The 19095-nt window shown below is 38.4% G+C and overlaps 1 protein-coding gene across 1 annotated transcript in view; it reads right to left on the bottom strand.

Annotated features, from left to right (window-relative positions):
* Nucleotides 1-3188: 3188 nt before the first annotated feature.
* MEP1A (meprin A subunit alpha) overlaps nt 3189-19095 on the bottom strand; it is a 28224-nt gene continuing 12317 nt past the window's right edge. Inside the window, exons 8-14 of the mRNA XM_004605839.2 lie at nt 17883-18104; nt 14536-14685; nt 12663-12881; nt 9414-9881; nt 7990-8163; nt 7170-7473; nt 3189-3429 (exon numbers count right to left, since the gene is read on the bottom strand). Coding sequence (XP_004605896.2) covers nt 3273-3429; nt 7170-7473; nt 7990-8163; nt 9414-9881; nt 12663-12881; nt 14536-14685; nt 17883-18104 — 1694 coding nt within the window. The 3' untranslated portion in view covers nt 3189-3272. The remainder of the gene's footprint in view (nt 3430-7169; nt 7474-7989; nt 8164-9413; nt 9882-12662; nt 12882-14535; nt 14686-17882; nt 18105-19095) is intronic.

Genomic DNA, 19095 nt, shown 5'->3' with positions numbered 1-19095 from the left:
TAGCAGCAACATTAGTGCCTATAACTCACTTCTGACACAAGACCCAAAAAATATGGAGGGAATGACCTTCTCTAGGCCTCACCACGGGCTTCCTCATGTTTGCAGCGGGGTAGAGGAAATAGAGATGTCAATCTGGAGTTAATTTCTAACCGGGTAGTTGGAGATAAAAGTCTGGCTGGTGACTGGATTGCGTCTTATGTAACCTGGAAATTTAGCAGCAGAATTTTTGTACATTTTTTTAATTCAATAATATATTTAAAGCATGGGAACAGACCAAACCAATGCAAACAAATCCCGGACTTCAGATCACAGAAGGAATGGGGCTAGAAGCAGGGCCGGAGCTCCAATGGAATACGTGGACTTTGGCTGTGGTTGTGGTATGATTTAAGTAGAAATGGAAGTGGACCCTTCAAACACATACAGTTGTATAAGCCAACGCCATCTCAAAATAAAATCATTGCAAAGTAAATCATAAAAATGTTCTCACCTGCTCTGCCATATTCATTGTCACTGTTATCCTGTTGCTCATCGATTTGTTCGAGCGGGCACCAGTAACGTCTCTCATTGAGAGACTTATTATTACTGTTTTTGGCATATCCAATACGACACAGGTAGCTTGCCAGGCTCTGCCACGTGGGCTCGATACTCTCAGTAGCTTGCCGGGCTCTCCAAGAGGGGCGGAGGAATCGAACACGGGTTGGCCGAGTGAAAGGTGAAAGCCCAACCTCTGTGCTATCGCTCCAGCCCTGCTCTGCCATATTACTGATCTGAAATCTGGTAGGTGTTAAGGTGATAGGGAAGGAGGTGATCCATGATCACTTTCATTTGACAAATTAAGGAACTAGGATCAAGCATTTAAATGACTGTTAAAATTCTGTATTAAATCTTCACTGGATGCCTTACCTTCACCAGAACATTCTACTCACTAAATCACCATCAGCATCACCTGGGACCCTGTTAAAAGTGTTTATTCTTAGAGCCACCTCAAACCTTCTGAACTTATAGGGGATGTGCAGGGGTAGAGGGCGGCTGTTGGCCTCAGTGTTGACAAGTTGTTGTCTAGGGGATACTGACACCTCTTCAGCTAGAAAATGAGTACTGAGGGGTTTCGATTGCAGTTGCTACAAACTCTTCCATCTCATACCTTTGCTTTGAAGGAATGTTTTTGGAGGATAAGAGGAATTTGACATCCCCAGTAAAACTCTTTCTGGCTCTGCTTAGTGATGCCAGAGATAGAACCAGGGTCAGCCACACATACAAGTGCCTGTATGGGACCTTGGCGGGACCATTTCAACCCCCTCCCCCATCTTTGTTTACCGTGCATTTTCACTCCACAGAATTGCCATAAAGTAGATACCCAGGGTGTGTCGTAGCACAAAGCCTAGACTGCTCAGACTCTGAATGGTTTGCTTCTAATACTAGGCAGAGCCAGCTCTCTGTCATACTGATGCTGACAGAGATTGGTCACATCAGATCTCATTGAATTTGATCTTTTTGGGAACTTTCTCAGCTGGCTATATTTTATCTCATTAGGAACTGTGCAAAGATTGTCTCAAAATACGTCTCTAAAATTTTCTACTGGAATTGTTCCACGGTTGAAAGCCTGCCTCATGAGCTGGGGTAGAAGGCAGCTGGGATAGACAAGGGAATCACTATGTCAATGAATGTTGGAGGGATTTCTCGGGATGGGAGATGTGTGCTGAAAGTAGATAAAGGACTAAACATGATGGCCTCTCAGTATCTGTATTGCAAACTTTAATGCCCAAAAAAGCAAAGAGAGAGAGAGTAAGAAGGAAATTGTTTGCCATAGAGGCAGGGGGTGGGGTTGGGTGGGGAGTGGCAGGATGGATACTGGGACATTAGTGGTAGAAAATGTACACTGGTAGAGGGAAGGATGTTGGATCATTTTATGACTGAAACTCAATCATGAAAATTTTGTAACTATATCATGGTGATTCTATTTTTTAAAAAAGGGAGGTGGGACTAAATAAATAAATACAAATAAGAAGAAATAAATAAAATTTTCTTCTGGGGCTTCAGGGACTGGTTCAGTGACTAAAGTCATGTACAAGTGTAAGGCCTTAAGTTTGATTGCTTGTATCACCTCCATGTGCCAAGTGTGGTCCTAATGACTTTGCTGTTAAGGAATTCTGATGGCCCAATGGAGTGATATTTCAGGTACATAGTCAGGTATAGTAGAGCACCTCAACTACAGAGTAAGACCCCTCACCACCCCGTAAAAGCAACAACTAAAAGTTGTGTGTGTATTTTTCCCAAGAGTGCGACCCACAATGCTCACACATGTGTGTGAGCACCACAGTGATGTATGTGTGGAGTGTTCAACACAAATATGGGAGAAGGAAACTGAGTGTGAACCCCAAAAAGCATACTGTAACTGAAAGTGAAGGCTCCAATGAACACCCCAACCAAGAGTGCACCTCAAGTCATTACAATAACAAAAGGAAGTAAAGAGGAAATAAAATGTATAGTAGAATTCTGAACTTTAAAAAATTATTTTACCTAATACTTTCACTTTGTTAACATAAACATTTTGTTGACACATGAATATAATATACGGTGAAACTTTGAAAGAACTGAAGAAGAGCTTTTGGACAATTCACCACCACACACAGAAATTTACATATAATACTGGACACATACAAAGTTCTGAGTAAATATTTATTGAATTTATTAACCACCATTTTTTTAAGAGGATGATGATACTAATATTATGAAACCTTGCTGTCAGAAGCTTTATCTGAAGTACTTTAACATACACGATCTAAGAAGGATAAAAATACTGATGTTTCTGACAAAAAGTATAAGAATTTAAATATTTGATTCTAATGCAAATGATGCGTGCATTTTATTCATTTGTTAGATGCCACAGAATGAAATGCTTCTGTATTTTAATTGTTTATTCCAGTATCGGTTTGTTCATTCATTTTAATGAATTCCTACAGTGTTTCTAGCCTGGGAAATGAGAACCTGGCCACAAGGGTCTTACAGTCTACAGGAAAGACCATTGATTAAACAGATGATTTGCAATGTTGTGAACGAGGCAGGTATCCACTAAATACTTTCAGTGTACAAAGCAAGAGGTGGGGGTGGAGAAAAGCCATAATAGACATACATGAGGCTGGAGGCCTGGATATTAGGCCACCTATTCAGAACACGGCAGAGAAAAATCACTCCAAACTGCACAGAATATAGGAAGGGCAGGTCTGAGTAGAGACCACTCGTACGTGGTCTTGCTGAGGCCAGTGCGTGATTCACTGCTTTGACCTTCGGGCAAGGATGGAGATGACGGTGAAGGTCAAGAAGATTGCCCCAGCTGTACCTCCAATAATCAGACCCAGGAGGGTGCCGTGCACCTGCATGGCCTGACAGCGCTCTCCCGTGTAGAAGAAGCCATGACCGGAGACACACCTAAGGGAACAGGATCAGGGTGGGGAGGAGTTATATGAGCTTCCAGGACTTCATAGTGACACATACCAACGCAGCAGTGATGGAAGTGCTTTATTGGTTCATTCACTGAATTCTGTAACAACCCTTTGTGGAGGTGACTATTGCCAGGTCATTCTTGTCATCTTCATTTTACAGAAAGGTAAAAATAACTTGTTCAAGTTCACATAGGTACTAAGTGTTTTATGTGTGAGGTCTAATCCTGAGAATGCTGCTCCAAGATCCCTTCCTCTAATCTGCCACATGCAAAGTTCAGGAGGAAGAATTGGGGCACGTAAATATTATGTTGCCTGATTCAGACTGAACTATAGGCACAATCTATAGATATATACTGATTTGGTACATCAGTTGGAAAGAAAGCTTCCAGACAATAGCAATTTGAATGTTTCTTTAAGGTTAATAGTGTCACTAGCTCTCTGCAGTTTACCCTGAAGTTCACATGAGATAACGAGGACGCTGTGTGTAGCACATAATGATCATGCCTTGATATTTTTTGTTCAATATTTGACATAAATTCAACCAATCTCAGAGCCAAGGCATTTAGGGATAATATTTCATCCTTACCATTAATGATTCCAGGTTTCAGAGTACATTCATATGACAAAGTACTCACAGAGTCAAAGTGAGATGAGAAAAAAATTCCATAGACCCGTATATTAATCCTGGAATAATTTTACCTTTCAAGTCCTTTTATCTTGCCAATAAATTGACTTTTGAAAACTTAGTTTGTTCAACTTTTTCTGGCCTAGTCCTCTCCAAATAAAGTTCAATTATATTCTTTAGTATTACTTTAAATTGCATTAATCTTTAATTGCAGGTTTGTGGGGAGTGAAATCATTTGGATAAGTTGAGGTGGACACACAATTGGAAACCCCTAAGCTGCCCTTCCCAACAGAGATAACACTAGTGTGGGTGCATATTAAAATTTGCATCCAATGAACTACAGAAAAGAGCAGACCCAACACTGTGGAGTCCTTTTGAAATGAGGCGAGCATCTCTCTAATAGGAATCAGCAGTCTGGGGACAACTGATTTGATTCCAGGGCACAGATAGGAAAAACAAAGGATGGGACCATAGGGTGGTGTGGTTCCAGAAGGTAACAGTTCATAAATGGTAGTGCTGTTGGATAGTTGTTGGATGGTATTGTTGCATGGATGTTTTATGAGTGTTGTTGAAAGACAAGGAGCCAGACCAGAAGAGCTCCCAAAGGCCTAAGTAGGAAGAACAGGCAGCACAATTAATACTGGTGTTACTGACAAAAGGCCATGGGATACAATGAACATTCAGGTATCCATTGTGTTATAAAAAAAAATAATTGCATAAATGAATGAATAGGGGGGAAAGAACAGCTTATAGGAGAACCTATAGGAGTAAGGAGAAAGTAGGGGGGATTTAAAAATTACTTTAAGGACCCAGTAGAACGATTCTCCTACATAGATACCAGTGAACCCCACCTGTGAAGAGGGGGTGGCTAGCCATTTCTTTCCCTCCCCAAACTCACTGTAAACATACAAAGACATCCTAACATAGGTGCCTAATGGCACAGAAACATACAAAAGACAACTCCAAACTGCAAAGTTCACAATGGTAAGACAATGCAGAAACCCACCAGGCTTAGTGAGTGAATAAGCTAAAAAACTCTGTAATAAGACTAGAGTGATGATTCAAACAAGTGGGTGAGGATTTGAGGATAAGTAGGATATGCTATGATCTCTGTAGCTCCTAGACTATGTACTCATTAGAGAGAGAGAAAAATGATAATTTTTGTAAAGGGGATCAATTTTATGTGAAATAGTAGTGACCATAATTCTGTTGAACTATCATGTTATGTATCTGAAACCTATATAGTGTTTTAAAACAATAAAAAATTGAAATAATATTTAGTTTCTTACTGCTCATTATGTGGCTTTGCTGGTTATATATAGTTAGGCTAAATGTAAACATCAGGACATGGGGAATGATGTATTTTTGCAATGCACTTGTAAATCTAAAATTGATTCAAAATGAAAACTAAAATTAAAGAAAAAACAAATTAAATATTTAAAAGGAAATATAGGTATTTTGAACCCACCACAATTATTCTTACATCTGCTTCTTCTGTCAAATGAAGCTGATGTTTCTTCCATTACTTGCATATTTTTGTGTGTTTGCTTTTATGGGTCACACCCAGCAGTGCTCCGGGTTTTACTCTGTGCTCACTCAGAGATCACTTCTGGTGAGCTCAGAGAACCATGTGGGATGCTGAGGATCAAATCCAGGTTGGCTGCATTCAAGGCAATTGTCCTACCAATTATACTATGGATCTATGTATCCGGCCCCATAATATACATCTTTTTATGAAATACTTTATGAAAGCAACAAACCTTATAAAAAGAACTGCTAAATATATCTTATAATTCAGACAAGTTTGGATGTGATTTTTAGCTCCAGCGTTTAACATCATGATTATTTCCTTATTTATTGGTTTTTAGGCCATACTTCACAGTTCTTGGGGGAAGGGATTCCTCCTGGTGGTGCTTGCAATGAGGCAGTGCAAAAAATCAAACCCAGACCACCCACAAGTCCTTTAAGCTATTTTCCTGGCCCCTTTCTGGACTATTTTACACAATTGACTGAACCTCTTTATGCTCCACCTTCTTAATGCACAGAATGTGAATTTGAATCACCCTGTGTCATAGGTGTCTGTGAGGAATAGCTTAGATTGAACATCTATAACAGGTCATCGAATAACAGTTTCATTCAATATTACCTTTTATAATACTTGATGGAAAAAGATAATCTTGTCCCACTTTGCAAAATGAAGGATCTGATTTCACTATATGTTATTTTGCTTAACTGAAGTCTTACTATCATCATCATCATTATCATCATCATCCCGTTGATCATTGATTTTCTCAAGTGGTCTCAGCACTGTCTCTAATCGTCCTAGCCCTGAGATTTTAGAAGCCTCTCTTTACTCTTACTTCCCAATGGTGCTGCATTGGATTGGAGGCTCTTTCAGGGTCAGGGGAATGAGACCCATCATTGTTACTGGTTTTGGTATATGGATACACCACGGGGAGCTTGCCAGGCTCTCCCAGATGGGCAGGAAACTCTCAGTAGCTTGCCAGGTTCTTCGAGAGGGAGAACTAGGCTATAAGAAGTCGCTTCCGGGAGCTTGGTTTTATAGTCTTACTATATCCTGCTCAAAAAAGCATGTTACATATCTTCAAATTTTCCAGATATTCCTAGTGTTGTCATTGAAAGTATATGTAGAAAGCATAACACTATCAGAGTAAAACAAATAATAGAAAATAGAAAATAACAGTTACATTAATTAAGAAATTACAGCAAGATCTACAGTGAGTGAGAGCCTGAGTATCTCTGGGCAGGACCAGGAGCAGGAGTTCCTAGGCAAAAAGCTCTGGGTGATGCGAGCACTAAGGTGAAGTGCCAACTCCATTCAAGATGTTGGAAAAGAGAAAGGGATGAAACTCAAGAGACAGACGGACTACTTGGTTTTTCCTCTGCCCTAGCAGGACTCCTGCACTGTTCACCAATTGAAAGTAATAGCTTTGTTCAGCAAAGGACAACCAAGTCAACCACACCAGTTGATCCTCTGCATTTTATCACCATTAAGCAAATGTAAATCAACTTATTTAAGTTGATTAAATACATGTCTGCTCACTCATCCCCCCCTTCCTCCTGACCACCACGGAACTTACCTGCAACTTGCCATCCCCTTTACATTTACACAGATGCCTTCATTTTGACAAGGGTTGGGGTCACAGGGATCTCTGAAGTACTGTGGCCAGTTGTGGTCCTCCATGGGGCCTGTGTTCTCCACTGACCGCTTCTGTCGGCTGGGCTGCTCCTGGTTTGAGCTGCCTAATGAGAATTTCTCCCACGTAGCCTTTTTGGAATCATCTTCTGAGAAGTCCCGCTGCTCCTTGTCCTGAAGAACCAGGTCTGGAGGGGTCAGCCTTGTGTTTTTAACGGGAACTTCAGTCTGGTTAAGGTGGGTGATATCTTGAGGAAATAGACAAAAGATGGTGAGGAAGATCCTTAATTAATATCTGTCTATAATTAACTCCCCCCCGAAGAGATTTCCCTGGATTGCTTTAGTTCAAGGATACCTCAGTGACATCACTTTTAGTGGCATGGGAGGGTGGCTTCAAATCCAGCTGATTGTCATAATGTTAGTACATCTTAATGGAGTCAATAGCATTTTTATTTATTTAGCTTGATAAAAGAGGTATAAAGTTAGAATAGATAGAATGATGAAAACTAAATTTGAGTCAATGAAATGCCATGTTACATATAATTAATATTTTATAAGTGACACTAAAGTTTTCATCTCTTCTAAGGACAGTTAAAGATGTAAGTCCTTGAGCACCAGAGTAAATGTGTATTTTTTAGAGCACATCTGTTTTTACCCAAGACCTCAGAAAAGATCTCTAGCATATATGAATTACTTTAAAATCAACATTAGCTAAGTAGAATATTCAGAGTATAGTGTTATTTCAGGAATACCACGAAAATTACCTTCAAAATCCACAAACATTATAAGGTCACCATTTTTAAGGAAACTCCTTCTTTTCAGTGTTTCATGGGAAATGAATGTACGCCAGCCCCAGCCAAGGCTTCTAGAACAATTACAAGTGGGATCCAAGGACCCCACGAGGGATGGCCGTTCCCAGATGACAGAGTTATTCATTGCTGCAAGAAAGGTACATATAATGTAAATCACATTACTTCTTTATACTCACTTTCCAATTTTTTTTTTTGCTTTTTGGGTCACACCTGGTGATGCACAGGGGTTACTCCTGGCTCTGCACTCAGGAATTACCCCTGGCCGTGCTCAGGGGACCATATGGGATGCTGAGATTTGAACCCGGGTCGGCCGCGTGCAAGGCAAACGCCCTCCCCGCTGTGCTATCTCTCCAGTCCCTCACTTTCCAATTTTTTTAATGGATATATTGAACTTTGTCAATCAGAAAATATATATTGGAAAAAATAAAAGTATTTACATTTTCTAAGTGAATTAAAACTAAATATTGAGGGGAAAAGGGATGATAACTAGAGTTCTGAATGCCAATTGTCCATTCTTAAGTGGCTTTCTTCATGAAGTGGAGATATGGTTATAGTGTCTTCCTTTGAAGACTTAAGGCTCTTCTTATAAAAGAATGTACTGCACTGTAGCACTGTCATCCCATTGTTCATCGATTTGCTCTAGTGGGCACCAGTAACATCTCCCTTGTGAGACTTGTTGTTACTGTTTTTGGCATATGGAATAGACCATTTATTTATTAGTAGAAGTTTCTTCCCTGTTAATGCTATTTTAGGAATCAGTGCATTACCTCTATGCAAGACTGAAAAATCCTGGATATTTGGGAAATGTCTATGAGTCTGTCTTCTCAAGTAGACCAGGCTCAGGAGACAGCATCATGGAGAGATGCTGCTGTTGTTCTAAGTACCTAATCAGAGGTAGGCACATTGCAAGACTTCAACAGAATTTTGAGGAGTAAATTTAGAAAATAGGGAGAAGATCGGATGACATAGATATTTTAACTGATACTCCACTGTGATACTACACTTGATCACACTGGAGCTATAGCACAGCGGTGGGGCATTCGTTTCTCACACAGCCGACCCGTGTTCGATTCCTCCACCCCTCTCAGAGAGTAAGCTACCGAGAGTATCGTGCCTGCACAGCAGAGCCTGGCAAGCTACCCATGGCGTATTCGATATGCCAAAAACAGTAACAATAAGTCTCACAATGAGAGATGTTATTGGTGCCTGCTCGAACAAATCTATGAGTAACAGGATGACAGTGACAATGACTCCAGTGTGACCATGATGCAGATCTGCCCAAGGGAGAGAGATAAGAGGTAAGATCATCTCTCTTACACAGATGTGAATCCCATTTGTTGGTTCTTCCAGATGGAGAAAGAGTTCTAACAACCTACCTGAATTTTTATGGGACGTAGAGGTAGTAAACACCATGCTTGCAGACATTCTGTTCATGACGTCAGCCTCCTGGTCCAGGACTGTAATTACTACCTGCCTGTTTAGCGCTGGCCACTCCAGGATAGCATCATTCTCCCCACTGTACAGATGAAAATAAATTGCAACATAGGGATTTCGGGAGGGGGTTTTGCCATGAGGATATAAAGTCAAACCAAAGCGGTATCCTTCTGAATTATAGAACAGAGGACTTTGCTTCTCGTCTACTTGGGCTGTATCCTGAAGAATCTGGGAGAAATTTCGTATTGTCCAAACCCCAGTGGGGCATGGGGTTTCTGTCAGAGTGATGTCATCTAGGTAAATTCCCCCTTTTGAGTTCTGCGGGTCACCACTTGTTCCCTGGAAAAGGTAGCGAAACTTCTTTTCCTCTCGGAGAGTCACATGGGCAATTTTCCAATTTTGGTCCTGATCTGAGGATAGAGAAGAAGGTCAATGACAAATGTGACCAACATTTATTGAGCACTTATGTGTCTGGGTGTGTGCCAAGTGCTTTACACATAATCCTCACATGACCCTATGACTTAAATAGTTATAAACTGGCTAAGAGCCTTTCCAAAGTCATGTTTATAGTAGGGGAAAATAGCTTTAAAAGTTAAAAAACAATATAACTTATTTTAGAATTTAAATTCAAAACCACAAAGTTTTTTCCCTATTATAATATAACTTCATGGGATCTAAATTTCTTTGAATTTGGTATGATATTATATCCCTATCTGCTACTGTTAACACTGAAGTCATTTTATAAGTCAAAAGTCAAAACAAGGTAATCTCATGTTGTCCAGTATCCAGTTTCATTCCAGAAAGGTATACTGAAGTTTCTAGAGTGGATAATAATCTCAGGACAAGTGGGAAGAAATTGTCTCACTCCTTAGCATTGAATTTGTTTCTCCCTCATATTAACTGAACTCCACAAAGAAGGAATCCATCCTATTTTAAGAAACAAACAATACAAAAAGAATTACCAATACCCAGATATCTGTCATGGTCACTGCCACTGTCATCCCCTTATTCAACGATTTACTAGAGCAGGCACCAGTAACATCTCCATTGTGAGACTTTTGTTACTGTTTTTGGCATATTGAATACACCACGGGTAGCTTGCCAGGCTCTGCTGAGTGGGTGAGATACTCTCAGTAGCTTGCCAGGCTCTCCTAGAGGAGTGGAGGAATCAAACCCAGCTCAGCTGCATGCAAGGTAAATGCCATACATTCTAAAAAAAAAATACATTTTCTTCTTTGGTTATTTTTTTCCCCTCTGAGACTGAATTGGAAACGAGTATTCAAAAGAAAGAAAAGAATAATGTGTAAGACTTCTTAAACATGAAATTCTGGACTGGATAGCATAAAAAATCATAAAGGAACTTGAGTGGGAGTACCTATTTTGTTCATATGCATTCTGGTTTAAAAATGTTTTCAAAATTTAAGAGGTATTAAAAGTGATTTCAACTTTAAAGCTATTCAAAAAGGTTTGTAACTCTTAAGCTGAACACCACATAATCATAATACGAAACTTAACTAAAATTTTGGCTGTCTCATTGGTAAGTCAGTATCACAATGAACTGCTTCAAACTCTCTTCAGTAATAGTTAGATACATTGTTTTAATATATAATAAGTAAAAAGTCTTTCAATGGGTAAAGTGGCTATCTTGCATGAGACTGACCCGGGCTTGATCCCTATTATCCTATATGGCCCCCTGAGCACTGCCAAGAATAATCCCTAAGCACAGACTCAGCAGTATGGCCTCAGCACCACCCTATGTGACCAAAAATCAAGAAAAAAAATTTTTAAATAAAAATAAATAAATAAATCATTTATAATATCATTCCAGGGAACTCAGCAGATCATACAAGAAGATAAAGCAAGCAGGGAGGACTTCCTGACTGGTTTCATGCTCACAAAAATAATGTTAGCAGTTTTATACAAAAGTGGTAATATGAGATATGAGCTATGTTGTTGGTATTCTAATTCATTTTTGTTAAAAATTTACAGGTGGTAATAAATAATTCTCAACTCTTAAAGGGCACCTAACTTCTACCCTGCCATTTAATAAAGATGCTCTATAAATTTCAGACAAAAAAAGTAAATTTCTTATCTGTCTTATGTGACATTACCTAAGATCTCAGAGTAGTCTGGGTAGACATGATTTGGGCACTATTTAAAAGTTTCCCTGCATTTACTTTTCAATTTTTTATTATACTTTTATAGATTCATCATTTGTTTGCAATAATAAATTTTAAGTGCCCTGTTTTATATCCATATAAACCTGACCACATATACCACCTGCATTTACTTTTAATCTACCTTTCTGCCTGAAATTTTATAGCTTTTTTTAGATATATCTTGCCTGTTGAAAGTATTTTTATTTGTAAGTACTCAAAAGCTGATATAAGCCGCAGATAGCAAGAACATTTTTCACAAGGACATTGTGGGCATTGATATAATGTCCATCCACATGTACTGTTGAGACAGAATTATTATTGTGGCAGCAGTGGTAACTGAAACTATAAACATATTTTGTTAAGCATCTCACAATTTTATCTTTAAATTTTTAAGAACTTGAGAACAGTTACTTACCTAAAGAAAACCTGTACTGCTATGCTATGCTCATATTTTGTCCAGTTTTACTAGGGAGAGCCCTAGTTTTTAGGTAGAAACTCAAACAAAATGTTTTGAGTGGGTGACTTCTTACTTTTGGGCCACATCTGGCAATGCTCGGGGTTTCCTTCGGCTCAGCCCTCAGGAATTACTGCTGGTGGTGCTCAGGAAACCGTATGGGATGCTGGGGATTGAACCCAGGTCAGCCTAAGGCAAACACCCTAGCCATTGTACTACCTCTCTAGCCCACTATGCATCCACTGAGACTTTTTGCAATGGACAATATAAAAAAACTTACCTGTTTCTTCAGAATTACAAAAGTATTTTCAGTTAACCCCTGGATACCGCTTCTAATCTCAGAATCATTAAAACACACATCAAGAAGTTAAAACATGCCAGACATTCTGCTAGTCCTTTCAAAGAGGAGGAAGGATAGACAGCAAGGAAGGAGAGGAAGAGAAAGAGAAGGTTAAAGAGTGGAAGAAGGAGGTCAGACCAGAGGAGGAAAGGCAGACTTAAGAGTTAAAAGGGAGGAGGAGGAGAGGTTGAACCCAGATTTTAAGTCAACGAGTCGTTGCATGAGTGAGTCTTAGTACCTCCTTGAAAGGTCTGCACCTTGAAGAGCTTGCGAACATTGCCGGTGCCGTCATCCCTCCGCACCCAGACGGTCAGTCGATCCAAAGAGCTTCCTGTCATTCTGTAGAAAAACTGAAGACACTGCTGCTTCCTCTTGGGATAAAGAATCCGAGATTCCAACAGTGCTGCGTCTTCTGATTTTCCCGATTTGGTCTCAAAGTGCATGAAGTAGCCAGCACCTGTGGAGAAACATAACGCAAAACAGAGCAAAAAAAAAAAAAAAAGAATAAAGACAAGTTGATAAAACTTTATTAGGTATTTCTTCTGGGACATTGGGTTTTCCTTTCTTACTAAGGAGCTAAAAACTTTCTTCTCTAGTAAATTCTTCCACATGTAGAACATCTTTCTCTATAGCTGTGAATCTTATGGCCTAGTAGTAAAGTAACAGGAGACAGAATTTGGAAGCTACTCTGGAACTTTAGGGAGAACTTCAGACTCTACTTATTCTTTAGACACTCGAGATGACATTTTCCCTGGTAACTTAGTCTCTCCATGACAAGCTGGGTTTCAATTGTGAAAGAATCTAACCAACTCACACATACACAGATTAAGGGATTTCATAACGGTTCTCTTTAAAAAAGCTTTTATAATCTATACCCCCACTTGCTTCCAAATTTAGTTGAGCTTATTGCAGTGATAGAGACACACTTAAAGGGTACAAATATAAAAACCAAAAATAAATGAAACCTCTGACAAAAAAGGAAAGATGGAAAAAAAATCAGAAATGAACCTGCTAATTTGCAGTTGGAAAATATCAATGCATTATTTCCTTCTATCCTTATAGTGAAGTATCAGTATCTGGACAGTCAGATAGACTTAGAAAAGCTTGAATTTATTAAGCAAACAGCTGTGGTCACAAATAGCAAAATGTATGACCAGGTGTCTCTTACTCTGTCTTTTTTACTGCACACCATATACTGGAATTATTTGAAGTTGTTCTATCAAATATGGTGACTATCAAAGATAACAACTCATATGTATGTGTGCAGTAGCAAACAAAGTCAACTCCTAAACTGTGGCCAGTCCAAACTGAAATGTGATACACGAAGAAACTATACACTAGGAGAATCTTACAGGGTGGTGAATCTTATGAATAATTTTTAATTGATCATATATGAAATACTAATATTCATATATTGGATTAAAGAAAACTAAATATTTCTCTTATGTTTTCTTTATGCACAGCAGAGCCTGGCAAGTTGCCCGTGATATATTTGATATGCCAAAAACAGTAACAACAACGTGCTCTTTGTGTTCTTGGAACGAGCAGACACCATCCAGCTACACTAGCATGAGACAGGGAAAAATGAAGATGTTACTGGCACCCGCTCGAGCAAATCAATGAACAACGGGATGATAGTGATGATAGTGATTTTTTAAAAATTTATATGACTATTAACATTTATTACATTGCACATATGATTCACATTTTAGTTTTCTCAGAGGACATTGCTCTAGAGATCTTGCCCTTATTTACAAGCCATGTGTTATCAACTATATGCCCATATTAAATTTTTATGATTTTTTATATCACACATGTGGCTCACCTTTTATGAGAGGGCATGTACCAGAGATATCTTCGTTATTTAAACATCAGGTCTTAACTATATGTCCATATAAATTTTTTAATCATTTAAAATGAATCTTTTTTTTTTTGCATGCTCAGAAACTGGATGCTTTTTATTGAGTTGATAAGATATTAGAAGTTCTTTGACCTTGTTCAGATTGTAGTTTTAATAACTAACATTCCAAATGAGGCAAAACTTGCTGACTTCGATTACTAACTCAACCCAGGGAATGTTCTCAATGTATTTGCTCTTCTGCTTCACTGACCTGTGCATCTTCCCCCCAAGGTGTGATCCATTTCTCCTGGCTGAGTACTGTCCTTATGGATCCAGTCAGCATCATCCCTGGTGCCCTGAATCATCCCACAGATGTTTGTCTTCTCAAAAGCACAGTGGTCCAAAAGGGTATGACTGGTGGCTGCAAAGGAAATTTTTTGGTTACTTTGTTAAAATTGTAAGGCATTTTACTTTAAATACCTTATATCTTAGTTGTTTCCAGTTCTTAAAAAACTCATTGTTCCAATAGAACGAATCAATTCTGAATCTTTAATTTTTGTTATTTTTTAAAAATCATCATAATTGAGCAGTGCCTAACAGAATTCATAATTCTGTTAATCATACTTTTCATGCATGCATCATTCCAGCATCATACTCATCTCTCAAGAGTTCACTTCCCACCACCAGTGTCCCAAAGGAACCCTCCCAACCCCACATATCCATCTAAACTCAGTTCTACAGACAAAAACCTTCAAACTCTGATGACTTTGATCATCCATTTTTACTCCTGTGTTTTTACTCCACATATGAGAGATATCTTTCTCCTACTTTTAAATTGTAGAGATGGTGACATCTACATACATAGAGATAAATGTAGCTCATCTGGAATTCCATAAAATTGTATACCAGTGATAAATTTATAATTTCTTTTCAAAAACTGTCTCCTTTTTTACAAACATGTAAATAAAAATAATATTATAAGTAATTCTGTGGTAATGCATTTAAAAACTTACATGAATTAGCTCAATCTAACAAATGTAAATTTTAGTAAGAATGAAGAGACTTAAGAAAAACTTAGCAGAAAACCTGAATAGACCCATGAAAGTATAAAAGTTAATTTTATCCCAAGAAGGAGAATATTGGGTTTATGTTGGAATATTATATTATATACTGTTAAGTCTGTATTAATAAGAAAAATATTATATGATAATCCCTATGAAAGTAAAAACTAATCACTGATCAGATAATAGAACATTCATTGTATATGAAATGAACATCCATTATAAATTCATTATTGCAGATGTGTAAAATCTCTTAGTAACCTAGGAGTAAACAAACTGTTCTTCATTTATTTGAGAGCAACCATAAGTGCCATGAGTGAATATCATACTTAATGCGAGGCCTAAGAGAAGATTTTCTTGCCTTTTAAAGAAGTTCCTTTAACTCTTTTTGCAGGACTGGTTTCACGGCTATGAATTCTCTAAACTGTTGCCTTAACCTGAAACTCTATATAATTCCTTCAGATCTGAATGACAATTTAGCAGAATGATGTGTTTTCTGATGTGTTCATTTCACTAAGTTTTACTATATACCTTCATTCTCTTCTGCCTCATAGAATCTCATTTGATACTTTAGCTGTGAGTCTTCAGGGCTTGCCTTTGTATGTAAGTTCCTTTTGTGGTCCTATTGCTTTCAATAGTTTGTCTCTACCTTTGGATTTTGTCATTTTGAGTATAATGTGTTTTTGAGTACAATGAATTTTCCTACTTGAGCCCGTTTTCTTTTGAACCTTTGGGCCTCTTGTATTCTTGAACTCTTCACATAGTTCTCATGTTCATTTCTTTTCAGACTTTTTCTTTCTACTTTCTGTTGTTTTCTAGATGTTTCCTCCATCTTATCCTGAAGTGATTCAATCTTTTCAACTGCCATTATTCTGCTGTTCAGAGCTTCTGTTGAGTTATTTTGTATTATACTCTTCATTTCTGTCATTTTTGTTTGCAGTTTTCTCATTTAGGCTTTCATACTTTTTTATTCTTTGCTACTTTCCTGTGGCATCATTTCTTTGAGCTCATCAAATATCTTCACAATGGGAGCTGAAGCAATAGTATAGCCAATAGAGCATTTGCCTTGTATGTGGCTACCTGGGTCTATCCTGGTACCCCATACGGTCCCTTGAGCCCACCTGGAGTGATCTTTGAGCACCAAACCATGAGAAATTCCTGAGCACTGCCAAATGTGGCCCCAAAACCAAAAATCAATCAACGCAAAAACCATTCTCATAATGATATCACTGAAGTCATTCTCTGAGGACTTACTGAGCTGGCCGGTGGGGGTTGAATATTCTATGTTATAGTTTTAGCACATTGAGCTTGGTGGATTTTTCATGTCTTCCCCATTAGATTGTATATGTTCCTGCTATCCTGAGAATAATCTTTGTAGTTAACCCTCCTGGGACTCTTTGAGGAACTAGGCTGGAATCAGTCTTATCTTTCCCTGCCTGTCTTCATCCAGTGATTGGAATTATAACTGTGATCAGTGTGGGGGCTGGAGCAATAGCACAGTGGGTAGGGCGTTTGCCTTGCTCGAGGCCCACCCAGGTTCGATTCCCAGCATTCCATATGGTCCCCTGAGCACCACCAGGGGTAATTCTGAGTGCAGAGCCAGGAGTAACCCTGTGCATTGCTGGATATGATCCAAAAAGCCAAAAACAACAAAAAACAAAAAACTGTGATCAGTGTGAAGTGTGATGAGGAGCTATTAGTTTCAGGAGCAGTGTGTTTAAGAGATGTGGAGCTGGGCCCATTGAAAATCAGTTTTTTGGGCACTGGCCTTGCACATGGATGACCCAGGTTAAATTCTTGTCACTTCAAATGGTGCCCTGAACCCTGCAAGAAGAGGTTCCTGAGCACTACCAGGTATGGCCCAAAAATAAACAAACAGAAAAAAAAAAGAAATAAAATTAAATATTCATGGTTTTTGTTCTTTTCTTCTTACCATCTCCTAGATATTAGAATTTTTCAACATAAATATACCCATCCCCACCCCACAAGTTCAAGTTGGTAAAAATGTGCATTGTTGGAAATTACTATGTAAATAAAAAATATTCCTGTAGTTCAATAATGAGGTACCTATAGTGCTGGACTTTGTACTTAGTAGGCTTTATGTATGCATATGTTGAATAAAATTAAAGAATATGTCTCTGAAGACACTGGGATTATCTAAGAAAACATCTCATCTCAGAGAGTCAGGTGATTCTAGGAGCAACAAAATTTGCATTGAATTTTTCAGGTTACATAATACTTTCAGGTCATCCTTTCTCTTTGAGCTTTACATAATGATGCATCTTCAAAAGAAAGCTAAGGAAGTTTGACAATTAAAGATTCACACGTTGGTCCAATAGTTGGACGTTACAAAACACAACCCCATAGTCAATTTTCATAGCTATCTTGTGAAGTAGATAATATAATTGCTTGAAGTGGTGGAGAGATTAATGTTACCTAGTTTGTCAATTTGCCTTAGCTAGAGCATAAAAGGATAAAAAACAATAATTGAAAAACTTATAGGACAGAAGATTCTGTTGAGTTTCCTTTCCTCAATGTTAAGATCCAGAGTACTCACTGCAATTATACATTCGGTTTAGCCGCTCCAAATCAACGGGACTGAAATCCAGGCGTTGCCCGATAATAGTATTAAACGCGGGGATCTTGGTCGTGATGGTCGGGACACTTTCATTCTTGTTAAATGAGAAAGGTTCATAGTGCATCAAAGACTCATAGTCGTAAGGTGTGTTGAGGTCTGTGATCATCTTATCATCATAGACGTTAAAGTTGTGGCCACGACCTGTCAGGAGAGAATCCACAGCTCCTGTTCAGTTTTATCACTTTCCCCATCTTGCCTTCTTTGAAAAAAACTCAAGCAGAAACCCCAAAATGTAAAAATATGATTATAATAATATAGTAATGCTAATATTAAAGTATAATTATATTATTTGGCAGTGTTAAAAATGAAAAGTTTAATAGTAAAATGCACATGAAATAAAAATATCATTATTTATAAAAATAATATTATATAAATACATTATACAATAGTAATAAATTGTCATAATAAATATCACTGTATCGCTGTAGCACTATCGTCCCGTTGCTCATCAATTTGTTCGAGCAGGCACCAGTAACGTCTCCATTCATCCTTGTGGAGTTCAGGGTCAAGGGAATGAGGCCCATTATTGTTACTGTTTTCAGCATATAATAATAAATACAGAATGGCAAATTACACTGAATGTGTATTTACATATATAAATTATTAGATATTATTTCATCAAAGATTAATTTTTATCTACATAAATGTATGTATATGAAGGTTTAGAAAGAGAAGATAAAATATCACATTGGAGGCACTTATTCCAAATTACAGGAAAATAAGTTTTTGAATTCAGAAAAAACATTCAGTATTAGTAGCACTGGGCTGGAACAATAGCACAGAGGGTAGGTAGGGCGTTTGCCTTGCACGTCCTCCACCCCTCTTGGAGAGCCTGGCAAGCTACCGAGAGTATCTCGCCCACATGGCAGAGCCTGGCAAGCTACCCGTGGTGTACTAAATATGCCAAAAACAGTAACAACAAGTCTCACAATGGAGGCATTACTGATGCCCGCTCGAGCAAATCGATGAGCAATGGGATGACAGTAATACAGTGATTAGTAGCACTGCACTGTAGCACGGTCGCCCTGTTGCTCATCAATTTTCTCCAGCAGGCACCAGTAATGTCTCCATTGTGAGACTTGTTACTGTTTTTGGCATATCAAATATGCCACGGGTAGCTTGCCAGGCTCTT

Source organism: Sorex araneus, chromosome 4 (genome assembly GCF_027595985.1).
Source record: "Sorex araneus isolate mSorAra2 chromosome 4, mSorAra2.pri, whole genome shotgun sequence".
Lineage (NCBI taxonomy): Eukaryota > Metazoa > Chordata > Mammalia > Eulipotyphla > Soricidae > Sorex > Sorex araneus.
This window is presented reverse-complemented; position numbering and strand designations above follow the sequence as displayed.